The sequence below is a fragment of the Pseudophryne corroboree genome, chromosome 7 (assembly GCF_028390025.1).
Source record: "Pseudophryne corroboree isolate aPseCor3 chromosome 7, aPseCor3.hap2, whole genome shotgun sequence".
Taxonomy (NCBI): Eukaryota; Metazoa; Chordata; class Amphibia; order Anura; family Myobatrachidae; genus Pseudophryne; species Pseudophryne corroboree.
Window position 1 is genome coordinate 148,085,799 of NC_086450.1, and position 14,819 is coordinate 148,100,617.

The 14,819-nt window shown below is 43.5% G+C and overlaps 1 protein-coding gene across 5 annotated transcripts in view; it reads left to right on the top strand.

The window, feature by feature from the left end:
• THSD7B (thrombospondin type 1 domain containing 7B) overlaps positions 1-14,819 on the top strand; it is a 1,210,507-nt gene that overhangs the window by 1,061,567 nt on the left and 134,121 nt on the right. For all 5 annotated transcript variants that reach the window (XM_063933719.1, XM_063933721.1, XM_063933718.1 and 2 more), the window contains one exon: positions 13,972-14,125. In XM_063933719.1, the coding sequence (XP_063789789.1) occupies positions 13,972-14,125 (154 nt within the window). The remainder of the gene's footprint in view (positions 1-13,971; positions 14,126-14,819) is intronic.

Here is a 14,819-nt window from a genome sequence, read left to right on the forward strand (position 1 = left end):
ATATATTTTTTTTTTTTTTTTTTTTTTTTTTTTTTTTTTAAGGCTACGGTATGTGTCCTTTAATTATGTTGTCTCTGTCCCAGAAGATGACAAATTTCACGGTAATTCCTCTCCAGGCCTCTTGTCAGAACAGGGAGGGGAAATAAACTCCTTGGCACAGGGAACAAAAACTCAATCCATTTTATTGATTAGTGACACTGGCTGATACTAACACCTGGTAATCAGAATGGATGCATTAGCACATCAAGGCAGCTATTTACGCCAGTGGAGATTAACATATTTTTGAGCAGTTTACTCAGTAGCTAAAATTACATGTTAATGAACCGCTGTGTATTTCAGCACTCTGCAATTATTGCAATTTGTGGACTGTTTACATAAATACTGCCAGTTTGAACCAATATAAAATAATAATTCCATTTCAAACTGTATTTAGCTCATGGTTGTATTACACATTTCTGACAGTTATATGAAACATTCAAGTCTGAACACAATCATTGGACTTTGAAGGAGATAACGATATGTTTTAATTTTTTCACGAGCAAAGCAAATACAAAGTTGAACCTTATTTTTGGCACATATCTTGCATGTTTTGACACTGCGCTTGCTCTGGGTCTTGCAGATATACTGATTAGCAGACGATGTTAGGACCACAATATATAATTTATTTATATAACATAGAAAACATACATGACATGATATAAAAAAATATGTATGTAATAAAATATAAAATAGATATTGCACTGTTAATAAACAGGGTATGGTGATTTTACCCTGCGTATAAAGGGGGTAATTCAGAGTTGATCGCAGCAGGAACTTTGTTAGCAGTTGGGCAAAACCATGTGCACTGCAGGGGAGGCAGATATAACATGTGCAGAGAGAGTTATAGGCCCTACACACATGCCGATTTGTTTGAAAGACATGAACGATCTCGTTCATAAATGAACGAGAACTCATTCATATCTTTCAGTGTGGAGGCTCCAGCGATGAACGATGCGCGGCCCCGCGCTCGTTCATCACTGGTCCCTCGTCGGCTGTGCATGCAGGCCAATATGGACGATCTCATCCATATTTGCCTGCACTGCAATGGAGCCGCGTGACGCCCCCCCCCCCGCTGCCGGGTCGCTCGTCGGCCGTATCCGCCGTCGGGCAGCTCGGCGGCAGATCGGCCAGTGTGTAGGGCCCTTTAGATTTGGGTGTGGTGTGTTCAATCTGCAATCTAAATTGCAGTGTAAAAATAAAGCAGCCAGTATTTACCCTGCACAGAAACAATATAACCCACCCAAATCTAACTCTCTCTGCACATGTTATATCTGCCTCCCCTGCAGTGCACATGGTTTTGCCCAACTGCTAAAAAATTTCCTGCTGCGATCAACATGGAATTACCCCCAAAGTGTGAAAATGTCCAATTAACTTGATACTGTTGTTAAGATAATAATATGGAAAAGTTCCAATTTGTTGCCTTTGTGTGTAATTCTAAATTGCCACAAAAGGTCCGATAATTAAGGATCCTATAGGGGATATATCCAATATAGCAATATGCGTGGCCCAATATATCTGTAAGGACTAGCAGTCCATGGGGAACGATGTTCAGCGGCCTGTCCTCACAGTCATTCTGTTTGTGGACTTCAGCTCTGCATTCAATACTATTATTCCAGGCATTCTATGTCCTAAACTGCACAGCTCAGGGGTACCAGAAACGCTATGTTCCTGGATGGTGAATTTTTTAACGAACAGGGAGCAACGGGTCAAGATGAGGAATTTCACCTCTGGCATTAGGATGACTAGCACGGGCGCTGTGCAGGGATGTGTTCTTTCCCCCTTCCTATTCTCACTGTACACCAACGACTGCATTTCTGAAGACAAATATGTGAAACTCCTCAAATTTGCGGACGATACCACGCTCATTGGACTCATCAGAGATGGAGAGGAGTCGGCTTATAGGAGGGAGATTATGCGGCTGGCCACCTGGTACAAGGCAAACAATCTAGAGCTAAGTACACTAAAAATGGTTGAAATGATTGTCGACTTCAGGAAACACCCCCCTCCACTCCCCCCACTCACAATTGCAGACAATGTAGTAACTGTGGTGGAAACCTTCTGATTCCTGGCCTCCACAATCTCCAGTGATCTTAAGTGGAAGTCTAACATCGAGGGATTTCTGGGGAAAGCCCAGCAGAGACTGTACTTCCTACGTCAGCTTAGGAAGTTCAAACTGCCGCAAGAACTTCTAATCCTCTTCTTCTCAGGAATCATTCAATCTGTCCTGTGCTTCTTCATAATAGTGTGGTTTGGCTTTGCCTCAATCCACGACAAAAATAGGTTACAGCGGGTTGTAAGGTCTGCTGAAAAAGTCATAGGGACAAATCTTCCGGCAGTCGAGGATATCTATCGGGCAAGGGTTATGAAGAGGGCAGGGAGGATTATTTATCACCATTCTAAACCTGCTTATGATGATATGTTCCGACTGCTACCGTCTGGCAGACGGTACTGCTCACAACTAGCGCAAACTGCTAGACACGGGAACAGCTTCTTTCCTCAAGCAATCAAACTGTTCAACTCGACATTCGCTTAGCATTACTCTCATATTCAGATCTCTACTTGTGTATTCTAGTCATACGTCACATATTCTTCTTCCTCTATGTTTTTTATTTTTTATTTTGTATATCATATGCTTTATGGGATCTGTAGCTATTGGAAACCAATTCCTTGTGTATTGTGTATTTTGTACTGATATACTTGGCAATAAACTGATTCTGATTGTGATTCATACAGGGGCAAATGTATTAAGCCTGGAGAAGAGATAAAGAAGTGATAAGCGGAAGGTGATAACGCACCAGCCAATCATTACGGGTTTAAAAAATGACAGTTAGGAGCTGATTGGCTGGTGTGTTATCACCTTCCACTTATCACTGCTTTATCACTTCTCCAGGCTTAATACATCTGCCCCAAACTTAGAAATGCCCTCGGTCACTTGACGCCAGTACATTCCTGTATTGTCCGGGGCTAGGCTTGCAAGGTGACATTCGTGAACCAGGCTGCACTTCTCTACAGTGTATGTGTGCTCGCGGGTATGCTCAACAGCTTCATGGTTGCCTCTTCCCCAGCTGCAACAATGCCCGGCTATCCCGCAACACCCAAGGAGAGGGGTGAGCCAGGCAATGGAGGGCAGATAATCGCGAGTGCTCTGAGCTGTTGCTGTGTGCTGTTCCACTTCTTCCCGAGGTACTTGTAGATAGTTTTCTAGTGGAAGAGATGTAGGGCTCAGAAAGGTCACTTAACTGGAAGGTTTTTTAATAAGGATTTACTCGGATTCACGGCAAATCAATGGCATGTGGGTAATAAGGCAACTCCAATCTATCTAGGTATGCACAGGTATATATAGGTCTCACAGTGCAGATTAGCACTGTGAGACCTGTGTATGACCTTTCTGAGCCCTACGTCTCAGCCACTTAAAAAATACCTACTATACATCTATCAGGAACCATCACATGATCGGATCCCAGAATATGATATTTCTCAAATGGTATGTGTGGCAAAATGTTATTTCGTGAACTGCCTGTTATTCTCCCCTGCTAGGTTGGTTATTGCTAGGGGGGCTAGGAGGTTATTGCTCTGAGTGAAACTGACCAGGCCACTAGATCCTGAGGCCATAAATGTTTTAGAAGGGACAAGATCAAAACCCAGCAATAAAGTGGGAGAAGATATTTATGTTCAGCAACAGATGGTCTCCCATCCTGTGCCAGTCATAAATGTTTGGGGGTGGAAGACTGCATCAGTCAGTTCTCATTTTCAAACAACCTGATCAGATAATAAAGCAAAGAGGAATGTCTGTGTCCCTCTCCCCAATGTATTTGCAAGCTACAGGAAAAGCATAAGGGTGGGGGGGAGTGAGGGCAGCTGAGGGTATAACTAACTCTCTCCCTCAATATGTGTTGTTTATTCTCATGGAGTGTAGTGGTGACTAGAAGTGAACTGATGAACTCACCTGTGTCATCCCCCACAGCCGCATCCTAAATTTGTGTGTAAGTTTAAGTTTCTTGGAATTAAAATTAGAATTCAAGCTTCTGATTCTGTGCTTCTTAAAACCCAAAGGCCTTGTGTGGCCCACGTTACCGATTTTTCTTAGTATTGCAGTGTGTTTGCAGGTAAAAGCAAAAGCGTACCTTGTTATTAGTATTTTGCTGGTATCAGCGAATGTGCTTGTATAACTCCGTGTATCAAAATGACCCCCACGTCACAGGTGGCGATTCTCAGATTGGCGTATCTGGAGAAGTGACCGGCAGGTCTGTGACACCATCTTTATGTTTTTGTTTGTTTAAGAAATGGGCTCTATGGGTTATTAATCTGGCTCTGAGTTTAGAAACCTAGTAGAATCCCCAAAGGACATTGGAGAGGCAGCCATTTTGTGAGATGATGTAACTATGAAAATGCAACCTATTGTATCAGTATCACAAAAGATGGTTCTGATGAACAGGTGATTCAGTGTGTGGCTGGAGGGATCCACCCACACAAGGAACAAAATGGGTGTGTGACCCGACCTATAGGCTGGCTGCTGCTGCTGTGTGAGAGCACAGTCAGGCTTCTCTGTGGAGGCAATCCATGTGGGACTGTGGAAGCCAAAAAGAGTCTAGTAAGCCAGGAGGCCGCCTAGACCTACATGAAGCAGGGTGGACTACCAAGCTCTATGAATGTAGTTGACTGTGTTATATACTGTAGATGCATCCTCATGCTTCTAGCATCAATATGCCATGCAGCGTGAGATGCATAGGTGTTTCTATAATGGGTGCAATGTCTGCGGTGCACACGGGGGTCCCACACCACACACTGCACCCTACCACTCCAGGATCCTGAGGCGGCGTCCTTGCAGTGTGTGCCAATACCGAGTGATTTGCTCATGCACACTGGAGATGTCCCTGGGGAACGGGATGTAGTTGTGTGACCGGCGATCAGGAGACCGATGGTCACATAACTTTCCCCCATCCTGCCCCCTCACAATCCTGACGGTGGGCATGCTGAAAGACATTGCCAGAATGATGGTGCTCCTTGCAGCAGGTATGGGGGGTGCGGTGTGGAGTCCCTCTTGACCTATGGGCCCAAAACCAATTACAAAAAGGCTACTACAGTATAATTTGAAAACCTATATTCAGTTGAGGAAAACTGCTTAATGAAAATGCTTGTCCTTTACCTTGATTGCAATCTTACTATTTAACTATTTTTAACAGCTAACGAAAACAGGCTAATTTAACGAAACTGCTGTGAATATGACATAGATTTTAAATACATATGACAGGATGTAGAGAACGTTTCAGTATTTGCAGATCCAGCTTAGCATGTTATATATTCAATTACACAGAAAGCACTACTGATCAGTATAATACAAGTACAAGAAAAATGCAAGCAACGTGGGAAATGACCATCCCTGGATCCACACCACCAAGTACTTGAGAGCTCCACTTCACACAACTGCTTCTATAGTGTTGGATTTGGCTTACAGCCTATTAATGATCATAAATGGAGGAATATGCTTTTGAAGTTATGGACTCTACACAGGAACTTTGTTGCTGAGTATTTGGGGTCTGATTTTTTAGGCATTTCTATAGCTGTGATTAAAAAAGGCTGCTGTATAACATTTTTCTTAAGCCAGCTCTGTGATTCCGCTTTCTTCCATCCATGAAATTGCTTTCAACCTTCATCTGATTCTACTCTGTAGGTTCATGCAACATAACCGTGCTGTATTCTATGTGTAATATGCACTACGAAACTGATGCAGAGGTACCAGCAAGTCCATCTTGCTGATGGTTCGGCAATATTTTCACCCTGGCTGCACTAGGGGCATAACTGGGTGGTATTGGGGTGTTCACGCGTAGGCTAAGGTTAGTGAGGCAGTGTAGACGCAACTGAGCGCTTTGCAGGGTTGTACATATGAAGAGATCAATCTGAATTCTTACAGATTCATTGCACCAAGGATAGGGATAGTGAATGTGAGTGCTAACAATCATTATAGCTATTTTATCAAGTGTACGGATGGGGGCAGTGCTATTGCATAGATGTATATAACTCAGCATATGGGCGAATACCCACATTCAGTTCCGGGCACATAATGGGCCTGATTATGAGTCACACAGTCACACGGCCGCTGTGGACAGCTGTAGTAGTCTGATGTATTACCTTAGGGCACAGGTTCTCAAACTCGGTCCTCAGGACCCCACATGGTTCATGTTTTGCAGGTCTCCTGTAGATTTTTAAAATGTGACAGTTGGTGGTACACAGTGCACCTGCTGGGTGACATGGAAAACGTAAACCGTGTGGGGTCCTGAGGACCGAGTTTGAGAACCACTGCCCTAGACTAATGTGAGAGATGTAGGAACAGCGGTATCTATAGTACAAATGAGCGCGTAATAAAGACAAAATCACACTCCCCTGGTGATTCCATTGTGGTAGGGAAGTCCGTTCTCTTCAGTTCAGTCCCCAATGAGTAATTACATATGGAAAAGACTAAACACAAACACAATCTTTATGTAATACAAGTTGGGTAATGCACACTGACTTTAGATCACTATATGGGGTACCCACATCCACTAATTTTATTTTTTAAGTGTTATGTGATGTTATAGGGAGACCCCCAATGCAAAGCACTCACAAAAAAGGTTTCTTAAAACCAACATATCATCACTCCATCCCAAGTGATGTATCAACCTTCACCAGAAAATAGATGAACATGGATTCCCCCTCTGTAGATCACTCACAAGCAATGACTTGCAATCAAGCATATCAGGTGGGTCTTTGTAGTGGTATGTGGCTTCTTTTTTCTCCCTTACCCTTCCAAGGGCATTTAACTTCTTCCTCTCTTTATGGATATACTCATGGTATAACAGGGAGCAGGTTTTATATACAGTAATAAGAAAACCCTTTTATCTATGCAATAAATACTCATAAAAACAGTAGGGATGCATACCCGGATTGGAGTCAACAGGTGCGTAAGTTATTTTCTCAACACAAACGTAACCCCGTTTTCCAGAGCTTCCTCTTCCCCAGGTAGCGTCTCCTCCAAGATCCAGTAGACTTCCCCAACTACGTATAAGAGATCTTTGTTAAGGTGTACAGAGGAAGAAGCTTTAGAAGGCTGGCTGTACCGAGCTGCCAATGAAAGGCAGTATTTAGTCTTGGCTATGTTCAGAGTGGACATAGTCATGGATCTGGAGAATACAGTCCATTGGTGCCAGCTATACTGTTACCAATCTAAAGAGTTGTGCAATCAGTAATGTAGGTAATACATCCTTACCATCCTCATCTCTATTAACTTTCCATGCATTTACAAATAATAATAGTTATTCATATGGATATCTACAAACATTTTTCTCTCAAAGATAAATATGTATGACTGTTTCTGGCTTTCATAATAAAAAATGAAATTATTCTGAAGTGTCTGTAATACTGGTTACAAATAACTGTATCTGGGTGTTGCGCTACAGTACAAATCTAGTTAACATTCAATAAGGCACAGGTTAAGAGATATTCCACATGCTAAATCTACATACATTTGATTTACATGGATATATTGCATAGTCTGCATTGACATTAATGTATCTGGAGTCCAGGATCTCTGTGAAATATATCCAAAGAAAATGTATGTGAAGTTAATGTAAGCAGGGGAGCAAAAGGCCATCTTATCAGATGAAGCATCAATGCATTAATACTCTGCACATCATTCTATTCTGAGGGACCGGAGCAGGGTAGAGGTTGTGCAATCTGGTGGCTCATCCATCATCACCATGGACAATGTGGGCTCTACAGAGAAACATTTACATTTTTCATTGGAGAAATCCTTTCCATTTAGGATACAGTTTGTGACACCCCCAAATTATAACAGACTGTTTATTAAGCATACAGTAAAACAGCGTTACAAATTAGCGAATATCTGCAGTTTGGGTCTCCAATTTACTCATAATAATGGTACTAATCAAAAACTAAATTAAAAAATGTTTTTGTGGGTTCAAGAAACTGCTGTATGTATTCATGTAACCTAGTTCAAGCTGTTGATATTGTTGATTTTTTTTCAAATATAAATTGCAGTATACTGACATTTGACACTACGTTAATTCCACTTACCAAATAATGCATCATGGGTCTGATTCATGTTTTTAAGTGAAGCAAAAAAAGACAAGCAACTGGACAAAACCATGTTGTGCTGAAGATGGGACGGTAAAATGTGCAAAGAGATTCAGATTTGGGTGCGGTGCGTTCAAAGGGAAATCTAAATTGCTGTGTAAAAATAAAGCTGTCTAACATTTGTGGGCTACATGCAAAAGTAGCCAGTATTTATCCTGCACAGAAAAAATATAAATGTACTAGTTAAAAGCAAATCACACAGGAGGTGCCAGGTTTCTGGAAGTCCTGCTGCTGGGAGCTGGGGCTCTGCCATGCTGAGCGTGTGTGTGTATCTGTGTGTCTGTGTGTAGCGTTAGCCTTTTATATATATATATAAATGCTGTATGCAGTATCTGTAATGGGTAGGCTATAATGATGCTGCACTATATACACCAGTACTGACACGTGTAAACTCACCAGTCTCTGCACAGCTCCCAGCCAGTCTGGGAGTAGAGGACACCAGTAGCCACCAGCAGGTGGCCAGAGGAGTCTGGGCATGGCCTGTGCAGGGTGTGGGAAGGGGAGCACAGGACCCCGCCCCTCCGCCTGGTGCGCAGTATATATAAAACAGCTCAACCAGAAATCTGCCTCCTCCTTACCGGCATCATCTGCAACCCTAGCAGTTACTCCTCCTCCTCCCGGTCACCGTACTGCTCACCTCACACAGGTTCACACACCTTCCGGCCGGACTGATTCACCTTCTACCCCCTATAGTAGTGGCCACACGTGTCCCCTATGCCTCCGCTCTGAGCACTGCGGGATCGTCTGGTGGTTCCTGCATCTGTTTCCTGGTTACTGCTGCTACTTGTTGATTAGTACCGGGATGGCAAGTAACCTGGGGTTGCAGCATAGTATATGGAGGCAGAGGTGTAGCTAGGCACCATAGTGCCTGGAGCAAGGGTATGATTCAGCGCCCCCCCCCCCCCCCCCCCCCCTGTACTGAAGCGGGGGCCAGACCAACGTGGTGGCATGTTACATTTGAAAATGAAAAAGATTTAAAAATTCTAAATTGATGACAGGACATTGTAGAGCTCAGGGTGAAAGTTTCCTTTGGGCACTGCCCCCCCCCCCCCCCCCGTTTATAACAGGGTTATGGATTCATGGGGAAGGGGTGTGACCACAGAATAGTACAAATTCACATTATGTCGCACAGTAGTTTCCGTTAATCACTTTACATCACACAGTGGAGATGCTTATACATGTTACACCCCAGAAGAGCCATTTATACACGTTATGCCACAGTAGAGCCCCTTATACACATTATGCCACAGTAGAGCCACTTATACACGTTATGCCACAGCAGAGCCCATTATACATGTTACACCACAAAGAGCCATTTATATATGTTATGTTGCAGCTTCTAATGCAGAGAGAAGAGCTGCAGCATCAATGTAGAGAGAGGTTCTGCAGCAGCCGGGGCAGAGATGGGTGCTACAACAGTCAGGGCAGAGAGAAGTCTACAGCAGCAGAGGCAGAAAGTGGTGCTGCAGCAGCTGGGGCAGAAAGAGGCGCTACAGCATCTGGGGCAGAGAGAGGTGCTGCAGCAGTGATGGCTGCAGGACAAAAGTAACCCAGCTGCACAGCTACAAGCAGACAGTGAGACATATAAAGGTGGGCAGAGCTCCGGCATGTGCTGGATGTCAGTGTCTTCTGCTGTCAACACTGGCCTGACCTGTTCACCACCTAGTCTCCGAGTCTGAGTCAGTATGCGGCCCATCCGCGCCCTCTAACTTTTTTGGCGCCCGGAGCTCGCACTCCATTGGAGCCACCCTCGCTACACCCCTGTATGGAGGAGGGGGTGCAGAGTATGCGGTATTTGGCTGGAACAGTATATGGAGGAGGGGTGTGCCCAGTATATAGGGGGCACTATATTGAGGGGTATGGGAGTGTAGTGTGTATATAGGGGCAGTATATGATGGGGACATGCAGATTATCAAAGAGGATGGAGGTGAAATGTATATAGGGGCAGCATATGGTGAGGGGTGCAGTGTGCGTGTGTGTCCGTGTCCTGAATGGAGCCCTGTTGGGGGTCCTCCAGTACCCGCCAGCAGCACCACAGATATGAGGAGCAGTGTTAGCCTTTTATTATATAGGATTTGCTCCCCTTGCATGGCAGCATGGTTTGTTCCAGTCACAAAGTTACTGTACTTGCTTTTTTGCCTTACTTATAAACATGAATTAGACCCTATGGGTGAAGGTTATCCAGGACATGCACAATTTCTGTGTTCCTTTCCTCAGCAGTAGATGGTGGAAAGTAGGAGGAAAGGGCAGGAACAGTGATCCTGTGCAGAATTATTGGCAGGAAAGGTCTCCTGAACAGCTGCGTATATTCAGGAGGCAATTTATCAAAATGACACATTTAAGAGCTGTTCTTGGTTGATATAAGTTAAGCATAAACAAATGTGCAAAACCTTTACAATTTCATTATAAATTACTATATCATTTGCTTCAAGCAATTATCTCTTTTTGTTGTTATTATTATAACAGTAGCCGTTAAAGTAACTTAATATGCAGCACCATCCATTGAGGGGGACATGATACAAACAAATTCCATACAGTAACCTGAAACAAAAGGTAAAGCTGGTCCTGTCTAAGGGGGAAATGTATCAAGCATGGAGAGAGATAAAGTGGAGATGTTCCAACAACATCCAACCAGCCAGAGCCAGCACTACCCACTCAGCAAGGCTATGCAGTGCAGGGAGGCGCTCTCCCCCACTCTGCTACCCTGCTGTTGCTACTGGCTGCACCTGTCACACTGTATGACAGGCAGTCGGGCCGGCAGTGGGAAGCACGGATCTCTCCGGCTCCCGCCTCTCTCCTCCCCGCTGTACCTGTCAAGCTCTATGACAGTCAGCAACACCAGCAGTTTCAAGCTGATCTCCCGTGTAAGTACTGCACATTGCCCCCTCTCTCAAATGTGGACATATGTGTAAAGGGCACTACTTCTGTGGGCATTATGTGTTTCCCTACTACTGTTAGACTTAAGTGTAAAGTGCACTACTACTACAGTAGGTATTTTGTGTTGCACTAATACTGTGGGCATTATGTGTGGCACTACTACTGTCGTTATAAAGTGTAAGGGGCTTTACTACTACTGTGGACATTATGTGTGGCATCTTACTCTGGGCATGGGTGTTATGTGTGGCACTACTGCTTTGGGTGTTATGTATGGCATTACTACTGTGGGCATTATGAGTGGCACTACTACTGTGGGCATTATTTGTATTAGGCACTACTTCTGTGGGCATTATGTGTATAAGGGGCACTACTGTGGGCATTGTGTATAAGCACTACTGTGTAGCATGATGTGTATAAGAGACACTACTGTGTAGCTTAACGTGACTAAGAGGCACTACTGTGTGACATAACATGAATAAGGGGCACTACTGTGTGTTGTAACTTTAATTATTATTAGGGGCAGTACTGTGTGTCGTAATGTCAATAAGGTACAATACTATGTAGTGCAATATGAATCAGGGGTACTACGTATGATGTAATGTGAATAAGATTGTCTACTGTGTGGCATAATTTGAATTAGGGGTATTATTGTGTGGCCATGCTCCTACCTTGTGAGATCACACATTTGTGGCACATGCTGTCCCTTTATTACATATGGGAGGGAGGGCACAAAGATACAGTTTGTAGGGTGGCGCTGAACACCCTAGCACCAGCCCAGCAACCAGCTTCTGTCATTTATCTAGCACAGTCTTTAAAATGTCAGTTAGATGCTTATTGGTTGCTCTGAACAGCTCCTCACCTTTATCTCTCTCTCTCCAATGCTTGATACATCTCCCCTAAATGAGCTTACAATCACATGGCATGTAACGCTGGCTACACACTGTGATGACACATCGGCGGACTCATCGTCACACCGACTGAGCGCCAGTCCAGGTAAGTATATACACTGACCGATCAGCCACTCGATGTGTCGTCCTCACATCACAGCTGGGTGGGCATTTGAGTTTACCTGCCCAGCTTTAACTGTAGACCCCATAGTAAGTGTATGGGCAGACAGTGGACCACCCTTACACACTGCCAGATGCACCGATTACATCTTCACCTGATGTGATATGTCTGTGAATGACGTAGTTCACAGACATATCAGTTGTACACGCTCAGCGTCCGGCACACGATATGTCAGCAATTCACTTGAACGGCAGGTATATCACCCATCTGTGTACCCAGCTTAAGGTAGAAGAATAACAACTGTAGCTGGTTCACGTGTTTGGTTACTTTCAGGTAGAAGCATTATAAGCCTCCAATAATAAAGCAGTCACTGGCTACTGGCATTTCTGTGCAGCTTTCTGGTGGTGTGGTACAGTGGGGGAGCTGTACTTATAATAACTGGCAGCCAGTTACTAGCTGCAGTGGCAAACGCAGGATTTCTAGAGGGGGGGTTCCAAATATAGTCCACAATCTCACACTCTGCGGCACATTGGCGCAAGTGCGGGAGTCTGGGGGAGGGGTAGACGATCCTAGTAACGACCTGGGCATTAATGTAAACATTGGTCTTTTTATACACTGGATGCTGTATGGAAGACAGTATTAATTTTTAACACTATAGATGGTCTATAGTATAGGCTGTATCAAACATTTACATAATATAAATAAATGGTCAGGAAAATGTTACACATACCATAATAAATACACAAACATAACAGAACCAGTACTGTACTTTATAAGTACACATTCTCCCACCTCATGGTAAGGCTCCTGTCCCTTCTTCCTGGTAGCTACTCTTTGATCCAGTGCACTGAATGAGGACTCCGATCCACACACACAGCAAACTTGGTAGAAGAAGAAGCTGCTACCACTGGGCATGTGTAGCAGCTCTGCTCTGTCCCTTAAACTGCATGATGTGGTGTCAGCTCTAGTAATCTCATTACATACCATTGCTATTGTCATAATTTGAGCCACTTGCCAAGAGGAGGGGGGTTTACGGGCAACCAGAAACCCCCCCCCCCCCCCCCCCTCTGCGTTTGCCTATGAGCTGCTTGTGAAAGCTTCTCTGGTTATTCTTTTGTTACTCTGGCTTATATTATTCCGTTGTGTTTCTTCTGTTCTATGAAGGTTTTTTTGTTGTTGTTGTTGTTGTGTAACTGATGCATAGGAGCAAATACATTTGCACAAAATATGTATACAGGTTGAGTATCCCTTATCCAAAATGCTTGGGACCAGAGGTATTTTGGATATTGGATTTTTCCGTATTTTGGAATAACTGCATACCATAATGAGATATCATGGTGATGGGACCTAAATCTAAGCACAGAATGCATTTATGTTACATATACACCTTATACACACAGCCTGAAGGTAATTTTAGCCAATATTTTTTATAACTTTGTGCATTAAACAAAGTGTGTCTACATTCACACAATTCATTCATGTTTCATATACACCTTATACACACAGCCTGAAGGTCATTTAATACAATATTTTTAATAACTTTGTGTATTAAACAAAGTTTGTGTACATTGAGCCATCAAAAAACAAAGGTTTCAATATCTCACTCTCACTCAAAAGATTCCGTATTTCGGAATATTCCGTATTTCGGAATATTTGGATATGGGATACTCAACCTGTAGTACAAACATGAGCGCAAAAAGAGCATAAGTATTTGTAATGTGTAGAAGTGAAATAAGCGGTGTTGATGTAATAAAATATTTGCCTTCAATACTACATGCACTAGAATTTCATGGCTTGCTATAATCAACACTACATTTGTTCTTTGAACCAGTTTTCATAAAAGTACCCCAATGTTTTATGCAGCTATTTAACTCTCTATTGAAACTCATGCAACAATGTATTTATGTTTTCTTTTAGATGTGTAAATATATCCAAAAATGCTGAGGATGACTTTGTAAGTGATACTTACTGTAACCACCAAGAAACTCCCACAAGCAGGCAAAACTGCACTCTTTCCTGCCCTGGCGAATGTGTGATGTCTAGCTGGGGCCAGTGGAGTCAATGCCCAAAGGTAATACATTTATTTCTGTACGAGTCATAAGAAAATATGCTAAAAATAGAAAACAATTAAGACAAATTTTATATGGCAAACGTGCTACATTCATCTTGACTTTACCTAATACCCCTTGTTGAACAAACTTTTGGAGGAGCTGGTTGTGTTACATTGTTTCTCAAACAATTGCCTGATGAACACATTTGTTTGCTGTTATAACAAACGCATCATCAATTGGCTGATTATTATTAACTGTTTCAGTACCAGACACCTTTTGATGGCTAAAAGCTGTCTAATTCCTGATACCATTATGTTCTGCTTTATGCTTCCATAGGCTGCCCTTTGAAGTTCGTTGCCATTAAATTGTTTTGTGCATCTGCTTCCTATCAAGTAATGGGCCCTACACACTTTGCGATCCGCCTCCGAGCTGCCTAACGGCGGATACGGCCGACGGGCGGCCCAGCGTTGGGGGGGCTCCCCCGTCACCCGGCTCCATAGCAGTGCAGGCAAATATGGACGAGATCGTCCATACTGTCCTGCATCGTTCATCGCTGGTGCCTCCACACTGAAAGATATGAACGAGATCGTTCATATCTTTCACTAATATCGCGCAGTGTGTAGGGCCCATAAGACAAGTGACCAGGCTAGCATGCTGTTCACCTGTAGCTGACACATTTCCTTGTGGTACCTGTAAGGATAAGCAGTAGGAGCT